Raw genomic sequence first — 27486 nt, forward strand, 5'->3', positions numbered from 1 at the left:
GCACATCTAGACCCCACTAGGAGTCTACGTACCAAATTTCAACTTTTTAGGACATACCGTTCTTGAGTTATACGACAAACATACGCATATACATACAGACATCATGAGAAAACTTGTTGTAATTAACTCGGAGATCGTCAAAATGGATATTTTGGGTATCTATATGTTCTTAGGCATATATCCGCAAGTGGTAAGTTACTCAGTAAACTAATTTTATTTGAATGGTGGAAAGAAATGTTTGCTATCACTTTTAGGGTATTTATGTAAAATAGCATGATGCGGGATAATCACAAAATATAATGACTGCAGCACTTAGCAGATACTTAACACAGTAGATAATTAATTTAGTCCTTGCAGCAAGGAAGTTTTGGGGTCCCCTTGAGGAGCCAAAACATCCCTTTAGGTTGGGAACAACTGATTTATATTTTTTTAAACCTGTAATTTACTATCACATGTTACTTTTTATTATACAAAGATATTTCTTTACTGTGAATTCATTCAGCATTGTTTTTTTTTCTATGCAAAAAATTGGGTAATCACTCCTTGCTGCCAATTAATTAATCAGTCATCCCCAGTATTTTGTTTCATTTTATAATGCATAATTTTGATTTCTTTTGCTTTAAATTAAAAATGACATGTATATGTTTTCTTTTTTTTTTTTTTAGCTGCAACATGCTGTGAGTTGTTAAATGGAAAATATGGTTGTTGCCCCTTAGAAAATGCCATATGCTGTGATGATCATATTCACTGCTGTCCATCAAATACAAAATGTGATGCTGGTTTATGTGTTAACGGTGATTTTGAAAATGTAACTGCCCTAAAATATTCTGAACACAAGGATGTTGTATGCCCGGGAGGTTTTACATGTCCAGAGGATAACACTTGCTGTGAATCATCCCTGGCTGGAACATATGCTTGTTGTCCTCTAGAAAATGCTGTCTGTTGCTCGGACTATTTGCATTGCTGTCCAAAAGATACAGTTTGTGACCTTGAACAGGGAAAGTGCAATCCAAAAAGTTATATTCCTGGCATTTTCAGACCAAAAAAAAAGTATCACCTGTCAAAGAAACGTGATTTTGTAAAAATGTCTGCTCTCACAAAAATCTCTGAAAGAGAAGGCAGTATTGTGTGCCCTGACGAGAGCTCCCAGTGTCCTAACGGCTATACTTGCTGCATGCTGCCTTCCGGAGAGTGGGGTTGCTGCCCTTTCCCGAATGCAGTGTGTTGCCCGGATATGCTGCATTGTTGTCCTGAAAGCATGACATGTGACCCCACCTCTTCAACTTGTTCTCAAGGAAGCAGAAATGTTTCAGCTACTCTAACTAGTCCAGCTGAGGAGATGAAGAAAAGTGACATTGTTTGTCCGGATGGAATGCATTGTGCAGAGACAATGACTTGTTGCTCGCTTGGTATGGGACATTTTGGCTGTTGTCCTTTTGCTGATGCTGTTTGCTGTGAAGACAATTCTCATTGCTGTCCTCAGAACTTCACTTGTAATGTAGAACAACAGAGGTGCGATCCTTCGTAGTTAAAAAAAAAAGCGTGTAAACTCTTGGATGAAGGTATCTTTGTTATGTTGCTTATGGAACCATTTTTTGCCCAATACCTTGTTTTTATTATTTTTATGTTGAAAGAGTGCATTTATCTTTCTTGAAGATCTGGAATTGTAAACTTGTTTGATAAGATTTTTTTAATAAAATAAATATGAAATTTCTACAGAAGTGTGTTACTATTACAAGGTGCAGCGAAAAAACCCAGACAAGCAATTTTTCATGTAACTTTTTGAAAATAAATAAATCAACAAAACACAAAGAAGAAGAAGATGAGTAGACCTTTAGCAATTAAAAAATTTAATTAGTTTCAAACTGGCCGTCTTTTGCAGTGATGCAACTTCTTATTGAAATTTTAAGTCAAAGGACGCAAGTCTTTTACCTTTAATCAATCCTTTTCCTTCTAAAGCTATTGATTTAAAGAGCAAACTTTTGTGTAGTTTAGGGTAGACTTTTGATTCTAAAATAGGCCATGCGGTGTAATAAATGGGATTGAGGTCTAGCGAGTAGAGGTAGAGCGTCCACTCAACAGATTATTTCATGTCAAAAACAATGTGCCTTGCACCACTCTTGTCTTTTCGGCCATATGAACTGGTGTAGAGTCTAATTGAAATGTCCAGTCTACATTTCTGAAGTGCTCTTAGGCCCACAAAAGTACAACTTCTAAAATGTCTTGGTACAATAGTGCTGGTAAAAAAAAAAAAATTGCATCACCCTCACAGTTTCACAACAATGGGAATTGTGAGAAGTTTTGGTCGACTGATTAACGATGAATGTATGTGAAATCCAACAAAACTTATGAAATAAACATTTAACAGCAGAAATCCGATAATTGTTTACTTTATTTATGGAAATACATGGCCAAAACTGTAACAAGTACAATGTGAAGCGCATCCATGTTATGGACGACGAAAAAGTAAGTAAAGGTTTTAATTGTAACACTCTTTCTGTTCAAAAATAAACAAAAGTAACATGGAAATGTTTGACCATCAGAAAATGCAGAGACTAAATTTCATTTGGGGGATCGAGTTTCTTAAATATGTATAACCCCCAAAGCGAAACCAAACACACATTATCTAACAAGAAGTTGTCATAAAATCGGTTTAGTATAAATAAAATTAGTGTTTAGAAACCATTAAAATTTTGATACATTGTTTAAAAAGTTATCATACAAAACATCTCGCTACTAAAGTTTTTATACCTTTTGGAAAAGTTATAATGCATAATTTTTGGAATTCGGAAGAGTAGGGAATCGTGTTACTAATTTATCAGTGCCCAATGTCGTGCTGTTTTGACAGTTTAGCTAAATGGAAAAGGTACTTTTTCCCCCCTTTGTGCTTCGAAAATTTTTCTCTAATCTCCTGAGACATAAAAAAATCTTTCTCTACTAGCTGAGTTGATTGTAATAGTTAAAAAATAAATGAAGTAACACAAAGTTATGTTATGAAAACACTTTTTATATCTTGCTTTTCAAAATCATCCAGGCTACTTCGAAAATTGTGAGGGGCTTAAACTTTTCATCATTGAATAATCTAGTCCTGTTGGCGCTCTCAGCCTCAATGAGATATCTGCCTTCAGCTCTGTTATTCACTATTCCAGACTGATGAGTCCATAACAAAGACGAAACTGCAGTCTCTGGATGTGAAAACTATTCTGTCGGTAATGGACAAGCAACGGTTTGTAATTTTTCTTGCCTCATGTTAAAAATTTTACTCACAGTTGAAACATTTTATTTTTCGTTTTCAAAATCCAATCCAAATAACCATAATCCCAGCCAACCATACAGAAAAATAATTATCAAATCTTGTGTTAATTTCATTCGAAAGTGAATCTATTCGCAACTCCAGAGCTCGAATACGCTACTTTGCGCTGATTAACAACACTTAAGAAAAAGGTAAAACATTCCATTCCACGTGTTTTCTTTGGGGTAAATTACAGGCTTCAGACAGTTTGTGGTGTTATGTAATTTCAGAAGATTAGAAAAGAAAGTTTCCCACAAACACGATGAAAAATTACTGTCATTCACTAAGCGTCAAAGCAAAAGTTATAAGTTACAGCATGCGTTTGCTTTACCTTTTTCATCCGCCATTAGACAGTGGCTGCAGTGCCCCCTATAGTTTATTGGAGTTGTGAATTACTTCATACAAAATATTCAAAAATCAATGTTTGACTTCACATCATCATGTGGATTTTTGTCACTATTTTTTTTTTTTTTTTTTTGGTGCCTCTTTAAAATTGGCTCGGAGGAAGAATTTTTTTGCAAAATTTCACGATTGATTGAAATATTCATCTATAAAAATCTATTTTCAGTTTCAATTGTAAAATGAACTGTGGTAGTATGGTGCACAGATCAATTGTAGATTAATCTGTGGTTTGAATAGTCGAGTAGCGGTTTGAAGATATAGATTTTGATAGAGTAAAGCATGTTTCAAAAACCTTTTCCCGAATCAAAAAAATTGGATAAAAATTCAAACGAAGTCATACATAGGTAAGACCTCATTTGGAGTATGCTGTTCAGTTTTGGTCTCCTTATCTTAAGAAATACATTAATGTATTGGAAAGGGTTCAAAAGCGAGCTACAAGGCTTATTCGGAACGGAAAGCAACTATAGCTATTTAAATAGGAAAACAGAAGACAAACGTTAGGAAGGGGGCGTGACCAGACGTCAATGGTGCGCGCGCATGTCTCACAAGCAGGATGCGAATGATCGTGATTCGTAAATAGGATGAAGTGACAAGCGGTGACAAGACAAGTATTTTTATAATGCGTTTATCAGATATAGCAGGAGTTTTTACTCTTAAACGATAGCTTCTGCAGACATAACAGGTTGAGATCTTTTCATATTCGTTCAATAAATTGATATCCACGGATGTTTTTTTTTTCTGCTGCTCAAAAACTCAACACACAGATCTACGTGCAAATAGCATGTTATCCTATTTAGATTCTCTCGCCAGATGGCGTGTTACTTACTTTCAGTTCCGAATAAATGGACTTTCTCACTTCAGGGTAGTGGTGGAACCTTGGAACAGTTTACTGGAAGAGGTGGTAATGAGCAAGGGAGTAGATAGTTTTAAGAGGACCATTGATCTTCACTGGTAATTGTAAATTGACTAGGACCAGTCTAGCTGGGCCCAGAGCCTGTTGCTGGTCGTCACTTTTGTATTTGTATAGAGAGGGCATGAGCTTTTTAACACGTGATCAGTAGCTGTCACATGATTGGTTAACCGGTAGTGACCGGCTGAGCTCGTCGAACGAAAGCTTTGTAACTTTGTTCCAAATGCTGCAATAGGCGTTTAACTGTAACTGTTACATGGTATTTTAACTGTAAAAACAAAACATGTGGAAAAATCCGAAAGGTCCCATTGGAGATATAATTTCTTCATTTATTTCAATTAGTGAATATCTGAACTTTGCTTAACAAGTGTTTATTCATCTCTTCAGTTCTCCTTTCTTGTTAGTTCAGTGAATCTGAACAGTATTTTAAGAGTTATAGAACGTCGTTCATCATGGCTGGGGAAACAGCACTAGCGCGACAATTAAAGAAACTCTCTGTGCCACAGACGTCTGCGTTTACTCAAGATAAAATCAGAAAGTCTTTTCTTTTTGATCATCGAGATGCTGCATCTCTAGATCGTGATGTTATATTTGCATACGGTGTTACAGGATTCGAAAAATTGAACTTGATCAGTCCTCTCTTTGAAAAGTATGGAAAGAATCTGTTTAGCACGAAGTATAAGGATTTTGAACGATCTGTTCAGACTGCAGACGTCAACAAAAAATTGGATGCCAAAATCAATGATTTCCTAACTCTCTTGTCACCATATTTTTTGATCAGAGCTGCTCACGAGGCGCTTGAGTGGTTAATATATAGATTCCATATCCATTTATATAACACTGATGCTCTAATGTCTTCAGCGTTGCCACATTTCAATTCTTCTGTGTTTGTGCGCGTTGTTCAACTTCTTACACTTGACAATGAAAATAACAGGTGGTTTTGGTTGAAGCCCATTCAGACATCTGGCTCCCATTTAGAGTATTCTGCAATATTAAATCGCTTTAATTCTGATGGTGGATTTAGGAAATTGATCTGCGGTTTAGCTCCCAAGATTTTAACAGTTTACGGTGCAGAGAATGCAGCTGTTGCAGTTCCAATAATTTCCTTCTCTACTTTGACTGTTTACTGTGCCTTAGACAGATGTAAGAATATTGGTGACAGCCTTATTTTATTTTTGCTTCCTTACATTTTAAAAGGCTTAAGTTCGGGTGTAAATAAGTACATTGCAAGTACTTATCTAATAATATCCAAAATTATTGTCAATGTGAAATTATCAAATAAGATTATTGAAGAGTTATTAATTAAAATTTTCCTGAATTTAAACAAAGATCTCATGAAAGAAGCATTGGAATTAGTGATACTCATCTATCAACAGCAGTCTGTTAACTCTTTTCCCAGAAAAATATTTTCTTCAATTTTGCCAAATAGGGAATCTTTTTTTACTTGTTTGAATGTATTAGTGCAGAAATATGAAACCAGCAATTTTCTGCTTATAGTTTTAAAAGAAAATTTCAAAGGAATATTTCCCCTAAAGCTCAATGCTGATAAGAAATTGTTTAATAGGAAACAATTTGGGATTTGTCAGCAACTACTGACTGATGTGACATTAAATGAAAAGTGTGTTGTTAAATATTTTAAATTTCTGTTAAAATTTTATCACCAGAAACAACAAACAATCAAATCAAAAAAATTGAAGAGGTCTTTAAAGGAAAAAGTAAAATATGTTATAAAAAGCCTAGAACTAAATTATCCAGGCTATTTTGACAAAGCATTAAATATGTTCATGCAGAAAAAGTCACCTTTCAGGAATAAAATTACTAAAAAATTATTGAATGATTCTGTTTGTAGCATAAAATTTAAAGTGCTTCAAGATGCAAAAACAACACTAGTGCTTGGTTTAAATCATCCAAATCAACATATCAGAAGTCAATCGATTAAAATGCTGTTGCAAGAAGTTGCGGAAGGTGTAGAACATGATGTGTTTGTGAAAGAACTTTTATTTGATCGTTTATTCGATGAATCAACTGAAATAGTGGAAGAGTTATTAAGTTTTCCTGAAGTGCTGATTTCAGTGCTGGGTAAAGAAAAATTATTAAATGCAGTTATAAATATTTCAAGTACAGATATGCAGCGTGATTCTAAGTGGTATCCTGTTCACATGCAATGTCTTAATTTACTCTGTGGGTATTTTTCGGACACTTTCGAGCAAGAGTTTGATGTGCTTCTTGCAGTTGTGTCTTACTTAGTGCCTTTGAGATTGCATTCACTTAAAAGCTTTCTGTTTGTTTTGAACTCTGACTTAAAACAAATGTTCTCCTTTTTGGAAAATATTAAGAAATCTTTTCGAAAGGCAAACATAGGTCACAAAATTTATCAGTCCGATGAAATTGAACAGTTAAAAATTAATGATGATGATTTAGTTAAGATTAATGAGGCTGTCTTATCAGCATTAAAATGTTACGTTGATCAATTAGAAAGCAAACAAAAAGATTTTATGGCATGTTTTCATAAGAAATGTTCTATGTTGAAACCTGGTACCATATCTCTAATTTATGTATTTTTAGTGAAACATTTAATTGTCACCGTGACCGATGATGCACAACGATTTATTTATATGAAAAATTTATTGGAATATTACTACTTTTTAACTGAACGCCAAAATGTCACATTCGAGAAATGTGAAGCCAATTTGACAGAGAATTTAGTCCTTAAAAGATGGATTTCTTTGGAAAACAACAATGTTCTACCTTCTACTTTGATTGATTTTTGTTTGTGGGATATTTTGAAGTCCTTGAAATTGCAATTTTGTTTTACAGAATACTCATTTCCCTCTGAAAATGAATCACTCGCTTCAAGGTATAGAACATTGGCTTCTCTTTATGAATTTTGGGTGCATCAAGTCAACTGCAATAATTCGTTGCAAGTTGAAAATTCAAAATGGATGTTGTCAAACTTTTTTAGCCATCAGTTTGAAAACCTGCAACAAGTATTTTGGTTCTTATCAGTAACTTGGTTGAACGTTTCTGGGAGCATTTCGCATGGTATGCAAATAACAGCCATCAAAAATGCTTGCTTGGTGTTTCCTAACGAAAAAAGTTTGAACTGGTTGTTTGAGGATCCTCTCTATTTACTTGTTATTATGCATTCTGCTTCATCTGCTGTTGATGAAATTCGCCAATCTGCTTTATCTCTACTGTCATCTGTTATACAACACGTGGATGCAGGGCAGAATATTTGGATGTCACTCTTTAAGGAAATATGTGCAAATGCCGAAGAAATTCAGACAGACCACAGACAATTTCAATATGTCACAAGTAACTGGTTACGTCCTGCTATTGAAGATTCAAAATCTGGCCATTCAGAAATAAATTCTAAAATTGAGATTCTGGATGTCCTCTTGAAATGTTTATCTGAGAAATCTACTCCATATTTATTTAAACATTTTATTTTGAATTGCTTAGAAAGTTTAGATAGCATCAAACTGTTATTGGCTTATGTACCAGTTTTAAAAGAAATTCTTCCTGACTGTAAAAATGCCACGAAAGAGTCTCACATTGATTTAGTCTCCCTACTGTTAAAAAAGTTTACACCATTAACAGCCAAAGCATTAGCTGATGAGAAAATTGCAAACGTTTTAATTGATTATTTACAAGTGACTGTGGATGGTGATACCAAGACTCACAAACCAATTCATCTGGTTGCTCTAGATGTCGTTAGCAAGGATTTCTTTTCTGCTCTACCTTCTGATTTGTTAAAGAAAAGGATATTGGAAATTCTTCTGAATCTGTACATAAATTCCACATCTAGAGATAATTCTAAAATTGGAAAAACACTGAAAAAATTATGTACATTTGCACATCTGCTTCTCAGAGATTTTGAGTTTGGTGATGAAAAGGCAAATAAAATTGTCACAACGCTAAAAGAGGCTAAGAGATCTAAATTAGACAACACAGAAAAGGAAGTGTCATTTGACAGCTGTTCATGGAAACAGATTATTGTTTTATTAGAAATAGTACAAAATAAATCTAGATTAGATAAAAAGGAACTTCTCATTCCTATACTTTTCAACCTTTTAAATAAAACTTTATCCGTTGAAAATCAGCCACAGTTAGAGTATTTAAGGCAACTCATTTTATCTACAATTCATAATTGCTGTGAACAGTTGGGCACGGCAGGTTTAGATGAACGTCAGTTCAGGGTTGAAATAATTGTTCAATGCATCAGGACATCGACCAGTCCAAAAACACATCACCAATCTTTATTACTCCTTAATTTAGCAGCAAGCATGTTTCCTGAATATGTTTTGAATAATGTTATGTCTATTTTTACTTTTATGGGAAACACTCTAGTTCGTCAAGATAACAGTTATAGTTTTCAAGTGATATCGCAAACTATAGAAACAATTGTCCCCGCTTTCCTAGAAGCCAGCAGTCGGCAGACAGACAGTGAGAGCACACAGGCGGTTGCAGCGATGATTCGAGTTTTCGTGGATTCTTTAGTAGACATCCCAGGACATCGACAATTGCCGGTGTTTACAAAGTTACTTACTACCTTGAACCCTTCCAAATATTTGTGGATTCCTCTTGGACAAATTTGCGATCAGTATGCTTCAGTTTTCCATGACATAGTGCTAGAAGATGTAAACAATTGTAAAATCTCACCAATATTAGATTTTGCTGTAAGTTTACATAGACATTTCTCACCCCGTGATCAGATTATTACGTGCATCAATCTTCTGAAATTTGTTGAGAATTTGCCTGATTTTAAAGCAGATTTTGATCCCAAGCAGCATTTAAACTGCAAGGAACCTTTTGATGTTGCTAACCATTCTGAAAAGCAGTTGCAAGTTTATAAACAAAACATTTTGTCCTATATGAGCATTTGGCTGTCTTCGCCTATGTTCATCAGCCAAATTTCGGAGTTAAATTTAAAAGACTTAGCCAGCTTAAAAGGAGAGTATGAGAATTTATTGGAAATCACATTAAATTATTTACAACATACTCTTCAACTACAGTCGTCATCTGGTAAAAACAAACCTGAACTAAATAACCTAACTTTACTTCTGTATGATTTAGTTTCTCACATTAATTCCCTATTGCCAATAGAGTTATTCATCAGAGTTATTCGCCGTTTACTTCGAAATAATGAAAACGCCATCCAAAGCAAAGCCATTGAGTTATTAAATGCAAAAGTAGAACAGCAGTACCACCTTTTTACGGACGAAAATTCTTTGCTGTTATTAAAAATTATGAAACCCTTGATAAAGATTGTTACACTGGAAGGAGAAGATAAACCCAGTTTAAATCAGCAAGCTGCTTTGTATTCTTTGCAACTTTTGACCCAAAAAATAGGTTTTCGTCATCCGGCAAAGTTTTATAAAGTGCTGAAAGTAACTGTGAACATTTTAGGCAATGTATCTGAGTCGTCTGAGCTGACACTCAATGCTTTACTATGCCTTGCGCAGCTATGCAATTGCTTGAATGTTGCTGTCCTTCCTCACATAAATTCCTTCATGCCCATAGTTGTGAACCTCATTGGAAGCAAAGGAATAAATGAAAGTGATGAGTGTTTGGTTCTTGCTGTTATTACAGTCATCCAAAGTCTTGTTGAAAATCTCGGAGCATTCCTTAGCAGCTTTATGCAAACCCTTGTATATCAAATCTCTCTGCTGTGTGCAAAGTATTCTGAAACAGGAAAAAAATCCATTTGTGAAAAATTGAAAACAACACAAGTACTTCTTTCTAAGGAAATCGCTTTAAGGGTTTTGTTGACTGCTATTGCAGATAGCTACACGAAGCTTCAATCAGATGATAAAAATGCCATTGTTGCATTAATGCAAATTCTTGATGAAAAATTGAATTTTTCAAGCTACGATGATGTTACGGCTTGCTCACTGCAGTTGCAGAAGTTTTATATTTCAATTCTAGACTTTAGGCACTTGAATTCAGAAGATGCAATTGCACGAAATACAGTTGTTTTAATTGAAGATAATATTATAAACACGCTGAAAACGTTTGTCATGAAGTTATCTGTGACACATTTCCGCAATTTTTTCCAGAAACTGTACCAGTGGTCTTCGGCTTCCGAGGAGGACAAATATCACGTACATAAAGTTTTTACTTTTTATAAAATCACATATGAACTGTCAAAATCTCTTAAGAACTTGTTTGTCACAATGTCAAAGGTTTTTTTGAGACAAGCTGCATCATTATTAGATTTGAACAACTCATCAAAAACTGAAAATAGTTTTTTTGAAAATGATGAATCCATGTCTTCTCAACTTTTAGTTCATATATTAGACACATTAAATTTTTGTTTCTTGTATGACGATGGTAAGCTTTTGGACAAAGAATATTTTGATGCTGTGATGCAGCCTATTGTTGACCAACTAGAAAATCTAAGTGCAGATGATCTTTATCAAAAAAGAATTGAAAACCATTTGGCAAGTTGCGTTGCTCATTTGATGACAGCAGTTTCTGATAATAATTTATGGAAAAAACTTAACTATCAAATTTTGCTCAAGACAAGACATGATTCTCCTAAAGTTAGGTTTGCTGCCCTTCAAGTCATCAGAGAAGTAGTAAAAGAGATGGGAGATAGTTATCTTGTGCTGCTGCCTGAATCCATTCCTTTCTTGGCGGAAATGATGGAGGACGAAAGCTCGGAAGTGGAGGAGGAATGCCAATCAGTTATTATTGAAATGGAAAAAATATTAGGTGAACCAATAAGGAAGTATTTTTAACCAATAAGAAATGTTACCCAAAGTAGTTTTTTTCGTAAGCATAAATAGTCAAACCTTGCTGTAACGAATCCTCAGCAGACTGGCTTAGGAGATTGCTATAACTGCAGGTTTGCATTTGCTACATCCGATTTTTCAAAAGAAAAAAAACATTCACACTTGCTAAGACACTTCTATAATTAATTTCTTTATCAAACGATATTTCTATTAGTAATTAAAATAAAATTAAGCAAAATATTAGTAATGCCTATTCCACTCAATAATGAACAAGCTAATTACAGTGAAACCTGTTTGTAAGAGTACTGTCTGTAACAATAAACCTGTCTATAGCGATATTTTCCTTGGTCCCATCAAAATGTCAGCACAAATAATCAACACTGTCTATAACGATCACCCAGTGGCGTAGCTAGACCCGACTTTCGGGGGGGGGGGGGGTTACTTCTTATATATATATATATATATATATATATATATATATATATATATATATATATATATATAAGAAGAATATATATATATATATATATATATATATATATATATATATATATATGTATGTATAATCGCTTGGAATTTTTCCCTTTTCTTCTTTTTTTTTCTTTCTCTTCTCTCTTCTTTTTCTCTTTTTTTTTTTTGAGACTAACTTTTCGGGGGGGTTTTGTCCCCAAAACCCCCCCCTTAGCTACGCCCCTGCGATCACCTGTCTATAACAATATTTTTTAGGTCCCAACAGTATTGTTGGAGACAGGTTTTACTGTAAATATCTGTTTATTCCAGGGGTCTGTCCAGGATTTTTCACAGGGTCCGTTTTTTTGTGAAAAATAAAAATTTTGTGAAAAATCAATTATTTTTGTGAAAAATCAAATAATTAAAAAAAATTCTTTTTCTTGTAAAAACGAAAGTTTAGACTCTTGAGATGGTGAAAACTGCATCATTGTTTTAGTTTAATTTTAAAGTTGAGTGTTTTTCTAGTATTTGAAGAGAGGGGGGTGGCATCGCTCCCTGGGAGATGGGCACCCCTCAAGTATCAATATTTATCTACCATTCTACATCATGTTAAATTATACTAGAAATGTTTTTTGTATAGTATTTAAAATAGCTGTAAGAAAAAAAAAATAGGCAGGGGTTCAGCATTTAACTTTTTAACCCAAGACATTGTTTAAGAGCACAGAGTTTCGTTCAAGCCTTATAAACTCTGTGATTTTCACAAAAATAAAAAAATATTTTATTTGTTTACCTCTTAACTAAGCGTACTAAACATAAAAAATTCGAAAAATCAGATTTTCACAGCGGATGCAAAGAGATTGCAATCCTCAAAGTGAAGGAATCAAAAGTATAAAAACGGCTTGTAAAATAAATATTTTTGATAAAATTACTTTTGAATTGCATTTAGAGTCCTATGATAAACATATCATTAATATCTGGACACAGTTGAAGCAAAAATAAATAAATAAATAAATTAAATAAAAAAGCATTTTAATTATTGACTCATAAAAGAAAATGGAATTCCCCTTTAAAAACTTGAAATAAGCTTTGTTACAAAAATAAAGAGACTTTTCATTTATTTGCATCCTAATAAAGCGAAGTTAGCTTGAAAAAAAGAATAAAATATGATTCTCATATCGGATGTAAAAAGATTGCGTTTTTCAAAATGTAGACATCTATAGAAAAAAATAACGGTAAATAAAAGTTTATTTAAAGTTAATTATCCTTTTTAGTATCGAAAAACCAAACCCATATAACTTTCTCCCAAAATAACAGTTTAACATTGCACCATCAGACTCTAAGTGGCGATAAGTTTTAATTTTGTAACCCTATCTGAAGCGATCACATCCGCCCCACCCATACTATCCTTTGCAGTTCTAAATTCATTTCGCTGTATATTATTGATGATTAAATCATGAGTGGGGAGAAAAGTGCTTACTACGCCTATTCAGAGAATGTTGACGCTTTTCCAAAGAAGTTTACAACAACACCGCTGCATAAAACAAACAAGCAAAATTATAAACCTAACTGACTTTCAGCTGTTAATTTCTTTCAAGGAAACCAACAACAGGCATTATATTTATTTGGCGGTAGTAATTATTTATGGCTTGCAGGAGCATCACAAGAGTGCCGATTTTTTTTTTCCTTTTGCAAAATTAGCTGATTTTGTATAAGTTGATTCCTCTAATTTAACTTTAAATATGCTGTATAATTTTAATTTGAGATTTGCTCTTTCAATAAACAATTTGTGAAAGATCCGTTTTTGTTTACCAGAATTTTGTGAAGGGTCCTTTTGGTTGATCGGATTTTTGTGAAAGTTCCGTTTTGGTTGATCGGATTTTTGTGAAGGGTCCGTTAACGGACCCAAATTTGCTCTGGCCAGACCCCTGTATTCATTCATAGAATTGAAAGAAAGATGTAATTTTTTTCATTGCAAGCTTTTGTGTTTAATGTATTTTTTTTCATTTTACAGTCAACTACATTCCTGCCAACTTTGTATCGTTATGCGATTCTCTGTTGTTTGGCAATTGCTTCGAGCATTTGAAAATATATTAATGACATAGGGCTTTCCTTGGGACCCTTTAAAAAGTCTGCTACAACCGGGGTATTATTACATCCCGTATTCTCTATAGTGGGGTTTGACTGTATATGCTTCAAAATTTATTGTTCGTCTGCATGTATGAATTGACACAAATTTTGTTTTCCTTATGCCCAAACTCTTGGAAAAACTTGCTTTATGGTTATGAAAAAAATTTACTATTCTGACATATTTACCATGTAATTCAAAATAAGAACTTGGACAATTTAAATCTTGAAGTAATCAAATTCTTATGTAAATATAACTCCATTGTACATTTTCTGTATAACATATGACTTTCTTTTTGCATCAACCCTGGGTCAAATCTGTTATATAAATTCTATATTTATAAAGAAAAATTCAAACAAAGACTTGCTTATGTTGTTATTTTAAACTGAGTTTGATTTTTTTTTTTCTCTTTGAAATTACTTGTCAATGCTTAGGTTTCAGTGTCATTACAAAGTGAAGAGTACAGTGTTTGAATTCTCCATGTACTCACCTGAAATTTAACTAAAGAATCAAATCATTTCCAATTTAGAATTTGAATGGTCTAACTATATAATTCAGTAAAAAATATAGCATGAAAGAATTTTTTTCCTATGAACTGTTTAAATTAACAAAAGGAATGTGGATCACTTCAGGGATGATCAGGGGCACCAGGTGAGTTACTTTCCAAAAAATTCTTTATCTGACAAATTATGTCTGACAAGTGACAACAAGGCAAATTCAGAAACATTGAATTATTTTCTTTATTTTAAAATCTTAATATCTTTTGTCTTTCGATGTATATATTACCAGGAAAGATCGAAATTGGAGATTGTTCACTTTATTTTACTGGTTATTGATTGGAAATCAGGGTTTGCCGATATATATCAGTCGATATACACTATATGACCAAAAATATTGGGACACCTTTCAAAAATTCAGTTTTACAGATTTCTCGAGAATTAAAAGACCAATTGCTCTGTAATTTTTTTCACATATAAAATATAGTCTATCTGTCATTTTCCAATAACAATTAGGTCTGCTATTCATTTAGGGGACCAGCAACAAATTTAGGAATTCTAGTTTTTTTTTATTTAGGAAAAAGTGTTTGATCATTTTTCATTGTAAATAGCTGGGAGTAAGCTATAAATTTCGGAAAAAGATTAAAAACCTATCTGGAATTGATTTTTATATTTTCGTGAAATATACCCACAGAGATATAAGCATTTCTTTCAAAAATGCACTTTTTTTTTTGAAGGTTTTCAGCCTATATCACGCAGAGTTTTTCATCAAACGTTACTAAACTTTCAGAATATTTGACAGCATATTAGAGAAACATAATAATAAAATTTGAAGTTAAATTATTGAAAATTTAATGAAATATGAACGTTTAAAGGAATTAATTTTTCTCCGTGCATGAGCGAAAGATAGCAATTTATAACGTTTATAATCCTAAGCTCAGATATATTCGACAACTCATTAAAAAATTCCACCTCAATATCTTTAAAATTAAAAAAGTTATCAGCGCATCTAATGAGCTGAATTTCTATAATTCTTGGACAGGCAAGGAATGGTAAGGGGTCGCAAACTGGCAACATTTTCCTGCTATTGTTGCAGAGTGATTCATGAAAAGAACGGATTCATGCGAACGATCCCTCACGATTCGTCGTCTAGACAAGATTTATTAAAATTCGGCTCTTTCAATCACTGATTACTTTTTAGATTTTAAAGATATCAAGGTGGATTTTTTTAATGAGATGTATAATATATTTGGGCTTCCAGTTATGAAGGTTGTAAATTGCTATCTTTCGCGCAGGCACAGTGAAAAATTAACTGCTTAAAACGTTCATATATCATAATTTTCAATATTTAAACTTTAATTTTCATTATTATGTTTCTCTAGTATGCTCTCAAATATTCTGAAAGTTTAGTAACGTTTGATGAAAAACTCTGCGTGATATGAGCCAAAAACCTTCAAAAAACTAATGTGCATTTTTGAAAGAAATGCTTATATCTCGTGGGTATAAGAGATACTTTCACGAAAATATAAAAATCAATTCTAGATAGGTTTTTAACTTATTTCTGAAATTTATAGCTTATTCCCAGCTATTTACAATGAAAAATTATCAAAAACCTTTTTTTGTTTCCTCAATTTGTTGTTCGTCCCTTAAATGAATAGTAGACTTAATTTTTGTTGGAAAATGGCGACTGAAGCATACCTCTTATGTGAAAAAATTACAGAGCAATTGGTCTTTTATTTCTCGAGAAAACTAAAAATGTGAATTTTCGAAAATGTCCCAATGCTTTTGGTCATATAGTGTATATCCAATATTTATTTTGAAAATATCATGATATTTTCATATTTTCGATATTTATTTTTACAACTACCGTATTTTCAGTCCAAAAAGTATATCAAACAGTAATATTGTTCATTTATTATTAAAAATAACTAAAAAGTTATGTACTATAATTTTATGATGTATTAATACATCATTCATATAACAAAGTAGTATAATATTCCTTATTTACTTGTATTTTATATTCATGAAACTACAGTCGAATCCCGACTTATACGAGGGATGCGTTCCCTCGTATAAGTCATATAAGTCGGAGACCCCTCGCATAAGTCGAAATTTCGCGTTGTGGAAAAAGTATGCATACGAATTTTTTATTAGCATACCCAATTTTTTTAAACATTTTAAATCACTCCTCAAATCGTTTTATACCATTTCTTAACTATTTATTATAGATTCTTACACAAAGAGCTTAATTTTTACTGTATTTTAAAAAAAACTTCATTTTTCGACTTAAAATACTGTTACGATGCACAAAATCAATGATCAATGGGGATAAATGCAGAGGCAGCAAATAGGGGGGTCAAGAGGGGGCGGTTGCACCCCCAAATTTTTTTGAGCAAAATGATAGAAAATGGGTGAATTCAATTTATGTAAGTTGGAAATCAATGTTTATTATTAAAGGGAATCTCGCTGGTTCTCAACAACTATTTGATGAAACTCGACACATTCTCAGACTAGAAAAAGTGTTTTTCGTTATTTGGATGATGACTTAGAAATTCATGAAGTATTTTTGGCTTTTTCAGAACATAGAAAACTGATAGAGAAACATGGTTAATTTTAACTAAAGAAGACATTGCCTCGTATAGGCTAAATATTTCACAATTGTGTGCCCAGTGTAATGATGATATGTCCAATATGAGAGGCTTGTGAAAAGTGGTAGGGCAGCATGGTTTTCACAAGAAAATTCCTTGATATTTTACATTCACTTTTACGCTCATTTTTTAAGTGTATATTTAATGAGTGTTCATCGCTTTCTTCTGCTACAAACACATTTCAGCTGCTCAATACATTATAATGCTTTTATAAAAACTTCTTAATATTGCATGTGATTATTGAATAAAAAAAAGACATATCAACCAAATACCTTTTATGGGGCTATATAATTATGCAATCGCGGAGTGACACAAGATAATTTTCGAGAGTTAAAACGATAAAAACATTTCTCTATAACTTCAAAGCAGTGATTTGACGACTGGAAGAATTATTGCAAAACGATTCTTTCAATGGTGAAAAAGCTCATGCCCTTTAGCATGTGTGACTTCGTTTGAATTTTTATCCAATTTGTTTGCATCGGGAAAAGGTTTTTGAAAAATGCTTTGCTCTGTCAAAATCTGTATCTTCAATCCGCTACTCGACTATTCAAACCACAGTTCAATCTACAATTGATCTGTGCACCATTCTACCACAGTTCAATCTACAATTGAAACTGAAAATAGATTTTTTATTGATGTATATTTCAATAAATCGTGAAAATTTTCAAAAAAATTCTTCCTCCGAACCAATTTTAAAGAGACGCAAAAAAAAAAAAAAAATGACGAAAATCCACATGATGATGTGAAGTCAAACATTGATTTTTGAATATTCTGTATGAAGTAATAGATTCAGTTTCGAATGAAATTAACACAAGATTTGATGATAATTATTTTTCTGTATGGTTGGCTGGGATTATGGTTATTTGTATTGGATTTTGAAAACGAAAAAGAAAATGTTTCAACTGTGAGTAAAATGTTTAGCATGAGGCAAGAAAAATTACAAGAAATATACCGAATGAATGGTTTTCACATCCAGAGACTGTTGTTTCGTCCTTGTTATACTCTGGAGTAGTGAACAACTTCTATTCCCTAAAAGTGATACAAAAATCCATTTTGCCTCAGAGATAAGTTTATTATAGCTGTGCTATATTGCTTGCAGCATATCTATTATTTAATCCTGTATTGAAGTGAACATTCTTTCCAGTAGCTGACTTACAACCTTGCAATTGTTAGGGGAAAGAGGTTTAAAAATGCACATGATAAATATTTCAAATTCATATAGTTTTGTGATAGACAAAAGGGTACCCCCAACTATAAATTATGACAAGCCCCCAAATGTATAAAACTATCACCAATTCCTTCCCTTGCCAAATGTAATAGATAACTTGTGAGTTTTTTGGGAGTTACATTGCTAAGTATAGAACATTTAGAGTCTCGAAAATCCGAGATAATTGGGATTTACCTTACCTTGGATTGCTGAAAACTCGGAAGTAAAAAATTCTTTGGGATCAAAATTTTTCACCATTTAGGCAGCTTAAAGAGGTGCATAGCATGTTTTACTTTCCTATGTTAACCCATTAATGCCGGTTTCAAAAAAAACAATAAACTGTGATAATTTTATTAGTATTTATTTATTTTATGTCTAGTAAGTGCATTATATACAAATTTAATTTTTCCCATTAAATTTTCTATTTTTATTTTTATGGTAGATTTTTCTACCAACCGGCGTTTGTATGGTGTGAGCACATTTTGTTTGCAAATTTTACATTTATTGTTTGATTGCAATAATTGCATTGATTACCACTTATAATTATTTATGATTGTAGAATATTACTTATACTTACATAAAAGAGTTTTCTAATTACAATTTCATTTATTTCAAAAGAAAAAAGAAATGTGTTCATTTTGTAAAATAAAATTTTATGAAATATGAACTTGAAAAAATCGATACTAAAAATGTAGTAAAATTTCGAATTGAATATATTTTTAACCGAATATTTATGCATCACAATCTTCTCGGAATGAATAGCGAATCTTCTTTTCAAAAAGTCTGGAACATTCACCATTCTTTTACAGCACTTTGCAGAAATTGCCCCCCCCCCCCCCCCAAAAAAAGTGACCTCCACATTTTTTTTTTTTTTTGCAACAATTTCTAATACCGTATTCTTCTACGGATCAAAAAGGTCTATCCGACAGATGCACTTGCTATGTGTTTCAATAACTACGATATTGGAATAATAAAATTATTTTTCTCAAAAGCATCTCATTTACTGCTTGATTCACATCATGTCCTGAATACTTTATTGCTTGCAATTGCTACTGCAGTACTGCCGTTCCATTTTACAGCATCATCTTTATTGCAGCATTACCACATGCTGTTCTTGGTTGATTGTGTGTGTATTTCTTCATTTCATTTCTTGAACCCAATGGAACATACATTTGTATACTCTTTCAATGTATAAGTTGAAAGAATATCATTTAGCACAGGAATAAAAGTAAATAATTGCCCATAATGGCATGCGTTTCCTCTGGTACTTAGGTTCTTATTATTTTTCCATACTATACAAATATACTATCCAAATACTATACCAATACTAATATTTTATGCTGTACCAATTCGTCTAGGTGACGTAGTATGGTACCGAAAAAAATAAAAGTCCGTATTACGAGAATAACACCCACAGCTTATATTCAAATCTAATCCAATTTCCTCTTATCAGCTTTTTGCGTCCATGACGTCCATAATAAATTAACAACACTACTAAAATACTTAAATCTTTTAAAAATATCACTTATTTGTACAAATTTTAGATTAAACACTTCATTTGCCCGAAGCAAGACAGTGACTACATATTCGCCGGTTGGTACAATTTTCTACCATTGAAAGTAAAAGAGAATTCATAACACGAAACAAAGATAAAAAAAACGTTTTAAAAGTATATCTGAATCAAATACACTGTTACAATTATGGTACAATTTTTAAACCTTTTTGAAATTACTAAAATACATGCAAAACTTGCATTTTACTTTTTGACGGAAGACGAATGCTTTTGGAGTTATGATTTATTCAAGTTTTAAGCCTACTGTTACGACCGTTTTTAACAAAGATACAGTAAACATATTTTTTTCCCTTTTTGTGATTATTTACTATGTAAAATGTACAGCTATTGGGGAGATAGCATCATGTGAGGACGAATTATAATTTTTTTCCCGGTTGGGGGGGAAATGAAATGGGTTAATAGTACATCATATTGTCTTAACGAGAAATTTTTCCCTCAAATTTCTATTTAAGTTTCCATTTTAGTTGAGTCTCTAAACAAATTCCGACATTTATTTCCACAATAGGTTTACGTATGGACTGTCCCGAGTCTATTTTGACGAGTTTTATTGATATGCCTGTATTCAGGTTTGTGTGTGTGTATGATGTATCTCGCTTAACACAAAAACTTAGTCATACAAGGTTTTAATTTTGCATTTAAGTATTCCAAAATACAGGTTTACACACGTTCCTTGTGGCCAATCACTGTTAATGTCTGGCCATTTTACATACTAAGATATAATCTACAGAGCACCTCTTAATCCACATCTTGTAGTTGATGCATTTACGTATTTCGTGCGACTCACCGATGGTTGTTGATACCAACTTCTCATTATGCTTTTATATTACTGTAGTGTATGTGGAGAACATGCATGAGTAACTGACTTATACTGCCGTGTGCAGGTAAACAGCAGTATCTGCAGAAATGAGTTTTCGAGATATTTGAAGAAACACGTTTTGGATTCAATACTAACAATAGGGAAATGTTGGAATTCGTCTTTTTCATGCCTTTTTTTCGGTGGAAACCAAATAAGCGAGCTTGTACAATAAAGCTCACGTACAATAGATGACAAAAGTGCAAAAAATTTAAAAAAGAAAATTTTGCAGTTTCTGCCCTTTACCTGCACTGCACACAGCAGTCTATACGAAAGGTCATGATAAACTATGCAGAAATATACCAGTAACTCCTTCATTAAACTAATTTGAGTGTAATTCAAATAATTTTTAAAAGCGATTAGGCCACCCTTCCACAGAACCAAAACTAATGGGTAGAAAGAGATTGTGAGTCAATGAACACTTTTCTCCCTGTGTTCATTCTGCTTGCGCTTTACATTGCAATGGCGGAGCCCAAGAGCATCTAAACAACGCATTCCAAACACAAGTTTTAAGACATAGGCTGAACTCATTCAGAGGTCATAAAGGCTTTACAAGTCATAAGATAAGGTATTGGTTCTTTCTTCTTTTTGAGCAATCACGATTGCTTATTGCTTTCATTTGACTGTTTTGATGTCCTTTGATTTTATTTTCCCAGCGCCACCCTCCGCACCATCACCGTCGACCGGCTCCTCACGATGCTGCTTCTACAGCGAAAGCCGTCTCCAGGTTGCATCCATGTCCTACACACACGCGCATACATACACACACACACATACACACAACTACCCACACATTCATGCCTGCACACAGACACATATGCCTACACACAAATACATATACCCCCCCCACACACACAATTACCCACACATTTAGGCCTGCACACAGACACAAACACACATGCCTACACACACATACCCCATACACACAAAAACACATACCCCCCACACACAAACACACACGCCTACATACACACTTGTGATTGCGAAAAACCTGATTTGAATTCAAGATGTCATAATTCAAATTAATTTCTTTTTTTTTCTTCCATCAATAGGGATTTTTATTCTTATGAAAGAGTGACTGTTTCACAACAGCATTTAGCTGGTAAAAAAATGCGCTTTCATACTTTAAGGCAAAATTAAGGCGTTTTTTTTAAAGTGGGGAGAAGAATAAAAGAAGATATTTTTGTAAATGAATCACATTTAACGACAAATATTGATATTGAATCAAGTTTTCCGTGATATAAGAATTAGATTTTTGGTTAGTACGCGTTTTTTCGATTTAAGAATATCATGTTGTTTCAAAATGCAACACAATTCTGATGTTCTTGAGGATTGTAACTAAAGTTTAGTAATTTAACTTCATCAGAAATCTATTTATATTTTGTTTTATTCAAATTACATTGCAATTTTTATTATTACTTTGCAAAATGTTAGTTATAAAAAACTCTTAACTTCTATTTATAAATTAGATTTTTTAATTTGTTATTTTATATTAAATAATCTGAATAATAATGATGAAAAAAGGCTACATAAAATTTATAGTTTTTTTCTTAGCATATTTTAAGAATTCATCAATAATTCACATGCTAGCCCTGCTTATCACCTTATTTTAAGTTATACATGAAAATGCGTAAAGTGAACTAATTTAAGTACTAAAAAATTGCTTAGCAATTTTAGCCTGTTTTTACAGATTCCTCATATATATTATGCATTTTAAACATAGCCAATGATCGAGTAACGCTCCTGACATCTCAACAATGGAACTTTCACCACGGCATGATAATTTGATACTATGTTTAAAATACCGGGAAAGGCTTTATTGTGACAAGGCTTATCTGAATCCGGTAACTTAACTGTTTTACTGGTAAGACTGTCATTTCAGGGGAATGAAGAAACAAAAACGTGGTTGACAATGAACGCTATCTACTGGAGTTTAGGGTTAACCCACTGGAGTTAGGGTTGAAATTTCATCTGTCAAAATATCACCAAACAGGCGATTGCTTCGTTCCAATGTAGTAGCAATTTTCATCCCCATCATATCTTGACTTGCGATTTTCTAATGTGTAAAATAATACAACTTTGCTTTAAGGTATGGTGCACATGTAGATAGTTGAAACAAAGATTTAAGTTTAGACCTGTTGCAGCAACAAAATATTTTTTTAACTGAAAACTGTCAAAAATAAAAAAAAAATGCAAATTTTGAAGTGAAAGTTTTGGATTTTACATTATATAGGGTAAGTGACTAGTTTTTGGCACCCAATTAGTAATGGGCAGGTTTGTCTTGTATTGTCATTATCAAGTTTGTAACTGATATTCCAGGAACACCTTTAGTGGATACTCAAAGAAGCATATCTCAGGAAAACCTTACCACACTTTTTCCAAATAAAATATTTTGTCTTTAGTGTCGATCGGAGGTTTCAACTCCTTCCCCTGCATAAACTGCTGTATCTTAAAGAGTAAGAATTGGTCAACCACAGTCTTATGCACAAGCAGTGTGTATGTTTAAGATGGCTGTCGTGAGAGAAACCATCCCATCGGAGAGGTTATCTTGCGTTGACATTGAACATATTCAGCTTGTCTTCCTGAGGAGGACAGACCTGATTCTCTTTGAGGATCACATGCCAGAAATGCAATAGGCTTCTTAACAAAAATAGTATTTGGAAGACTTTTAGTCTTCTTACTGGACTTTACACCTTAAAGTGGCACCTTGCTATAATGGGTGTCAGTAATGATTCAATTTGCAGAGGTTACCTCTTTAAGAAGGATACTATTTCTCACACCCTGTGTGATTGTGAAGTGTTTCCCGCCTATAGGTCTCAACACCTTGGAAATCATTTGCTTGAACCATGCAAGATTCACGATATTCCTATTATAGGTGTTTGCTGAATTCTGCTTCAGGTACTGGTCTGTTTTAAGACTTCTGTTTGGGGACTAGTGCAATAGACCTCTGGTCACAGTGCTTGGTTCGGTTGAGCCCCCTTTCATTCATTTCATTTTATCTTTAGTGTAATTTATTATTTTGATGCTTCTCGGTCAATTTTTGTAAGTTTTCTATATATTTACGTTTTTCGGGGGTTTCTTTCTTTAGGACCTGTTTTTTATGCAGATAGCAAAAGATTGGTAAAACTCATTCATTAGCTTTTTTCTACCATATACGTAAATTTTCGATATAAATTAAGATAGTTTCAAACTAATGTGCACAGAACTAGTCAAGTAAAAGTGTACTTTGGTTATGGGCATGTGCTCATAATTGATTTTTTGGCCATTCTTATTCTTACTCAATATTATTATTTATAATTGATTATAAAACATAACGCTTTTGCTTTTCAGTATTGAGAAGGACACAATCTTCAGAAATTTAAAACCTATAAGAATATATATATATAAGAAATTTAAAACCTATAAGAAACCTATAAGAACCTAGAAGAAACCTATAAGAATATTACCTATAAGAATATTGGTAATACAGGGTCTGTATAAAAAGTAATGAGACTGAGCTGTGTTCTAAGAATTTATTGCAGATATTAATACTCATACCTAAAATTCTTCAAAATAAGACCCTCGACCTAGCACACACTTATCCCAGCGAGTCTTCTAAGCTTTGAAAACTGCTCTATAGCCTGATTCCAGAATGTCCTTTAAAAGTCTTATACTAGTGCTTTTACGACATCCAAAGTTTCATGGTGATACCCTGTTAGTGATGGTTTCATCTTCGGGAGTAGAAAGAAGTCTGCTGTGGCTAAATAATGGCCTGTTTGAGAGTCATCCTCGAAGCTCTCCCGGCCATCTTTGAAACACTTGTGCCACCGAAACACATGCGCCTTTGAGAGACAATTATCTATGAACAGTTGCTTATGCATCTCTAAAGTCTGAGGCCGATTTACTAAGTTCCACACAAAACTTGATTGCGTAACGCTGCTCAAATATTCTCTGCATTTTGGAGTTGGAACCAACGTTAGCAACAGAGGTTCACTCTAACAACGATGCTGTCCGGACAAAGACTCCTAGGTGACCGTGTACAGGAGTGAGTCCCACCAGTTACCCCCACCACTGACCTAACCGATTTGTTTGCCCTTTGGGAAGTACAGTCGCATCAGAAGAAAAAAAGTCTCATTACTTTTTATACAGACCCTGTATTTATACCAAAGAGTGCCACTTAATAGGAATTCAAGATTTCCATTGTAGCCTTAAAATAGCTATATGCTGTGTTTTCTTCAGAATTCCTGCTTTATTTACGTTGGTTTTTCACTTGAATCTGGCCATGTTTTTGCTTTATTAAATATCAACACTGATGATGAAATTTGCTGTATAAATGTCAAAAGGTCAGTTAATTCGTTTCTCATTGACTAACTCACCTTTGACATTCATAATCCAAACATGAAATGAACAAAAATTCTTACATTAAAAGCCTAAAAAATCTGCATTTTGTAATGAATTTATGTGAACGATTTATGCCCCATTTCAAGACCAAAAGAGACCTTTTTGCCCAAAAATACTAAACTGGTTTTGAGGTTTGAACATTAAATTTCATCCAAGTTGAAATTTGTTACTGTAGTTAAAATTAGAGAACATTTTTTTTTTCTTTTTTAAATTTTAAGGCCATACTTCCCACAGAATTGATTTGAAAATATATATATGTATCTGTAATGTCCATGGGAACTAGCCGCTTAACCAGAGAACCCCAGAAAAAAATTGCAAAACAAGGTACCCTAGTACCCACTCAGGAGATGAGCATCAATTATTACCATGGAACATATGAGTGCATTTCATTCTGGGCGGCAGAGAAGAGAATTCAAAACGTATCCCCTCTAAGCAAGTTATCTGCTCCAACATCATTTTCTTCCTGCCTTGGGGTTGCCATAAGTCCATATTTATGAGGATACATCCCCATTTTCAGGCTAATACTACACACATTTTCCCCAATTTATTTCGTAGTTACTCTCAGCTCACAGGGCTTTAGAAAGCCTGCCTGAAATTGCAAAGCTAGAGCAAATCTAAGTTTGGGGAAAAATACAACGGAGAAAGAATCAAAGAGGCTGCACCTCGTCTCCTTCAGGCGGAAAATTCTGGATGCTGGTGCTGCTATAAATTCCAAATTTTGCTCTTTATCTGCCTCTTGGTGCAGAACAACTGCAGATCTAGACATTCTGCAAGGGAGGGACAAAATTTCGTTTTTAGAACTTCAATTTTGGAAAAGTTAGAGTTTCTGATCCCTCTGCCCCTAACATAATCAAATATTGTTTAAAATTGCATTTCTGGAACTGCAGTTTCGAAGAATTAGCAGAGGAAAGAGCTTCCACCTCATTCCTTCTTCTAACGTTATCAAAGATGGTGTAAAATAGCGTTTTTACGACCTCAAGTTTGAAATATTCCGATTGAGAGCTCCCTTAAATTCCTCACTGATTGAAGTTCCAAAAGTATTTTTTGGACAATGTTAAAAAATTGCCGTTAGAGCTCCTCAAGGGAGAGGTGATCGCCTCTCCCTTGTATCCGCCCATGGTGCGAATGTTATCTTAAGTTGCATGATACCTATTGCTCCTCTGTATAGATACCATCACACATCATATTTTGTAAAAACAAGTTAAACCGTCTTTGCATATCTATAGCTAAATGAATCCCTATAAAATTAATTCTTAAAAACTAACCAGTAAATTCGTTTCCCCGTATAATAAAATATTTTTAGTGAAAATATGAATAAAATTAATAATCAGTTGAAGTAACTGTAGCATTAATGTACAGTAACCCCTCGTTATATCGCGCTTTTTGGGGGACAAAGGAAAATAGCAATATATCCAGAACCGCGATATATCGGAGGTCATTAAAAATAGTCCAATACACAAGTAAATTAGTATTCGTTCTTTTTGACATGATTTTCTAATGGTTTCGGTGTAGTTCACGAATGTACTATCCCACCTATTAAAAATTAAACAAGATTGAAATGTAAGTAAATTTTCAAAGTCAGAGAGTTGAAAACATCAAATGGCGAATAAAGACGATCTTTCTGAGTTGCCGCAAGACAAGAGTGAGCATTTCAATACCTTCTTATTCCCAATAGACTTTCTAATCCGTTTGACTTGCTTTAGAAAGGATGTGAAAAGTAAAAGTAACCACATTGTTTACAGAAAACTCTTTTGTCCGTCTAGACCGTTCGTTCTTTAATGTTTCTTAATGCTTTAATGTTTCGGGAGACAGAAGAAAAGAGCGATATATCCAAATGAGCGATATAACGAGGGGATACTGTATAATCAATGTTTCTTTTTTTGGGGGGAGTACGATTTGCTTTATAAACATTGGTTATGGACTTAATTTTTCTTTTATGATCCCCATTTTCAATAATTTTTGTTAAGTAAACACTACGAAAACCAGGGCCTGATTAATGTAGTCCTGTGGACTGTAAATTTTAGGGGCTCCATTTTCTTTCTTTCTTCCTTTTTTTTTTTGAAATAGCTATTTTAAAAATAAGCACATATTCTCGAGAGGTGCACCAAATTTTTCCAGGACCATCATTTGACTTAACTGTGCCCTTCCTGAAACTAGAAACTAACTGTTTGGGGCGATTCAAGTAAGTGTGGATTGTAAGATTTTCTTTAAAATCTTAGATTTTTTAGAAAATTTTCTTTCCCCGTCAAAGGTACACTTGGCTCGTTTTTTATTTTTGGCGATTTTAATTCATTTATCATTGTTGCAAACAAAATATTTAGTAGTTGGCGACATTCAAAAACTTCAATTTCTAAATTCTGGGGTTGCCACAGTAGACTAGATATTTGTAGATATTGCATATTACGTTATGCA

At 33.4% G+C, this 27486-nt stretch overlaps 2 protein-coding genes across 3 annotated transcripts in view; both read left to right on the plus strand.

The window, feature by feature from the left end:
- LOC129234423 (progranulin-like) overlaps nucleotides 1–1715 on the plus strand; it is a 28492-nt gene extending 26777 nt beyond the window's left edge. For both annotated transcript variants that reach the window (XM_054868420.1, XM_054868421.1), the window contains exon 3: nucleotides 666–1715. In XM_054868420.1, coding sequence (XP_054724395.1) covers nucleotides 666–1528 — 863 coding nt within the window. In that variant the 3' untranslated portion in view covers nucleotides 1529–1715. The remainder of the gene's footprint in view (nucleotides 1–665) is intronic.
- A 3341-nt stretch (nucleotides 1716–5056) lies between these two features.
- Nucleotides 5057–11700, plus strand: LOC129234290 (HEAT repeat-containing protein 1-like). The gene is made up of 3 exons (XM_054868285.1): nucleotides 5057–5986; nucleotides 6269–6816; nucleotides 7567–11700. Exons 1-3 carry the CDS (start codon nucleotides 5057–5059, stop codon nucleotides 11345–11347), a joined length of 5259 nt encoding a protein of 1752 aa, XP_054724260.1. The 3' UTR covers nucleotides 11348–11700.
- The last annotated feature ends 15786 nt before the right edge of the window (nucleotides 11701–27486 follow it).

Source organism: Uloborus diversus, chromosome 1 (assembly GCF_026930045.1).
Source record: "Uloborus diversus isolate 005 chromosome 1, Udiv.v.3.1, whole genome shotgun sequence".
NCBI lineage: Eukaryota > Metazoa > Arthropoda > Arachnida > Araneae > Uloboridae > Uloborus > Uloborus diversus.

Coding starts and splice junctions, on each gene's coding strand:
- LOC129234290 (XM_054868285.1), top strand. CDS start 5,057: ATGGCTGGGGAAACAGCACTAGCGCGACAATTAAAGAAACTCTCTGTG. Junction 5,987..6,268: donor TCATCTATCAACAGCAGTCT/GTTAACTCTTTT, acceptor TTTTATCACCAG/AAACAACAAACAATCAAATC. Junction 6,817..7,566: donor TCGGACACTTTCGAGCAAGA/GTTTGATGTGCT, acceptor AAACTTTTTTAG/CCATCAGTTTGAAAACCTGC.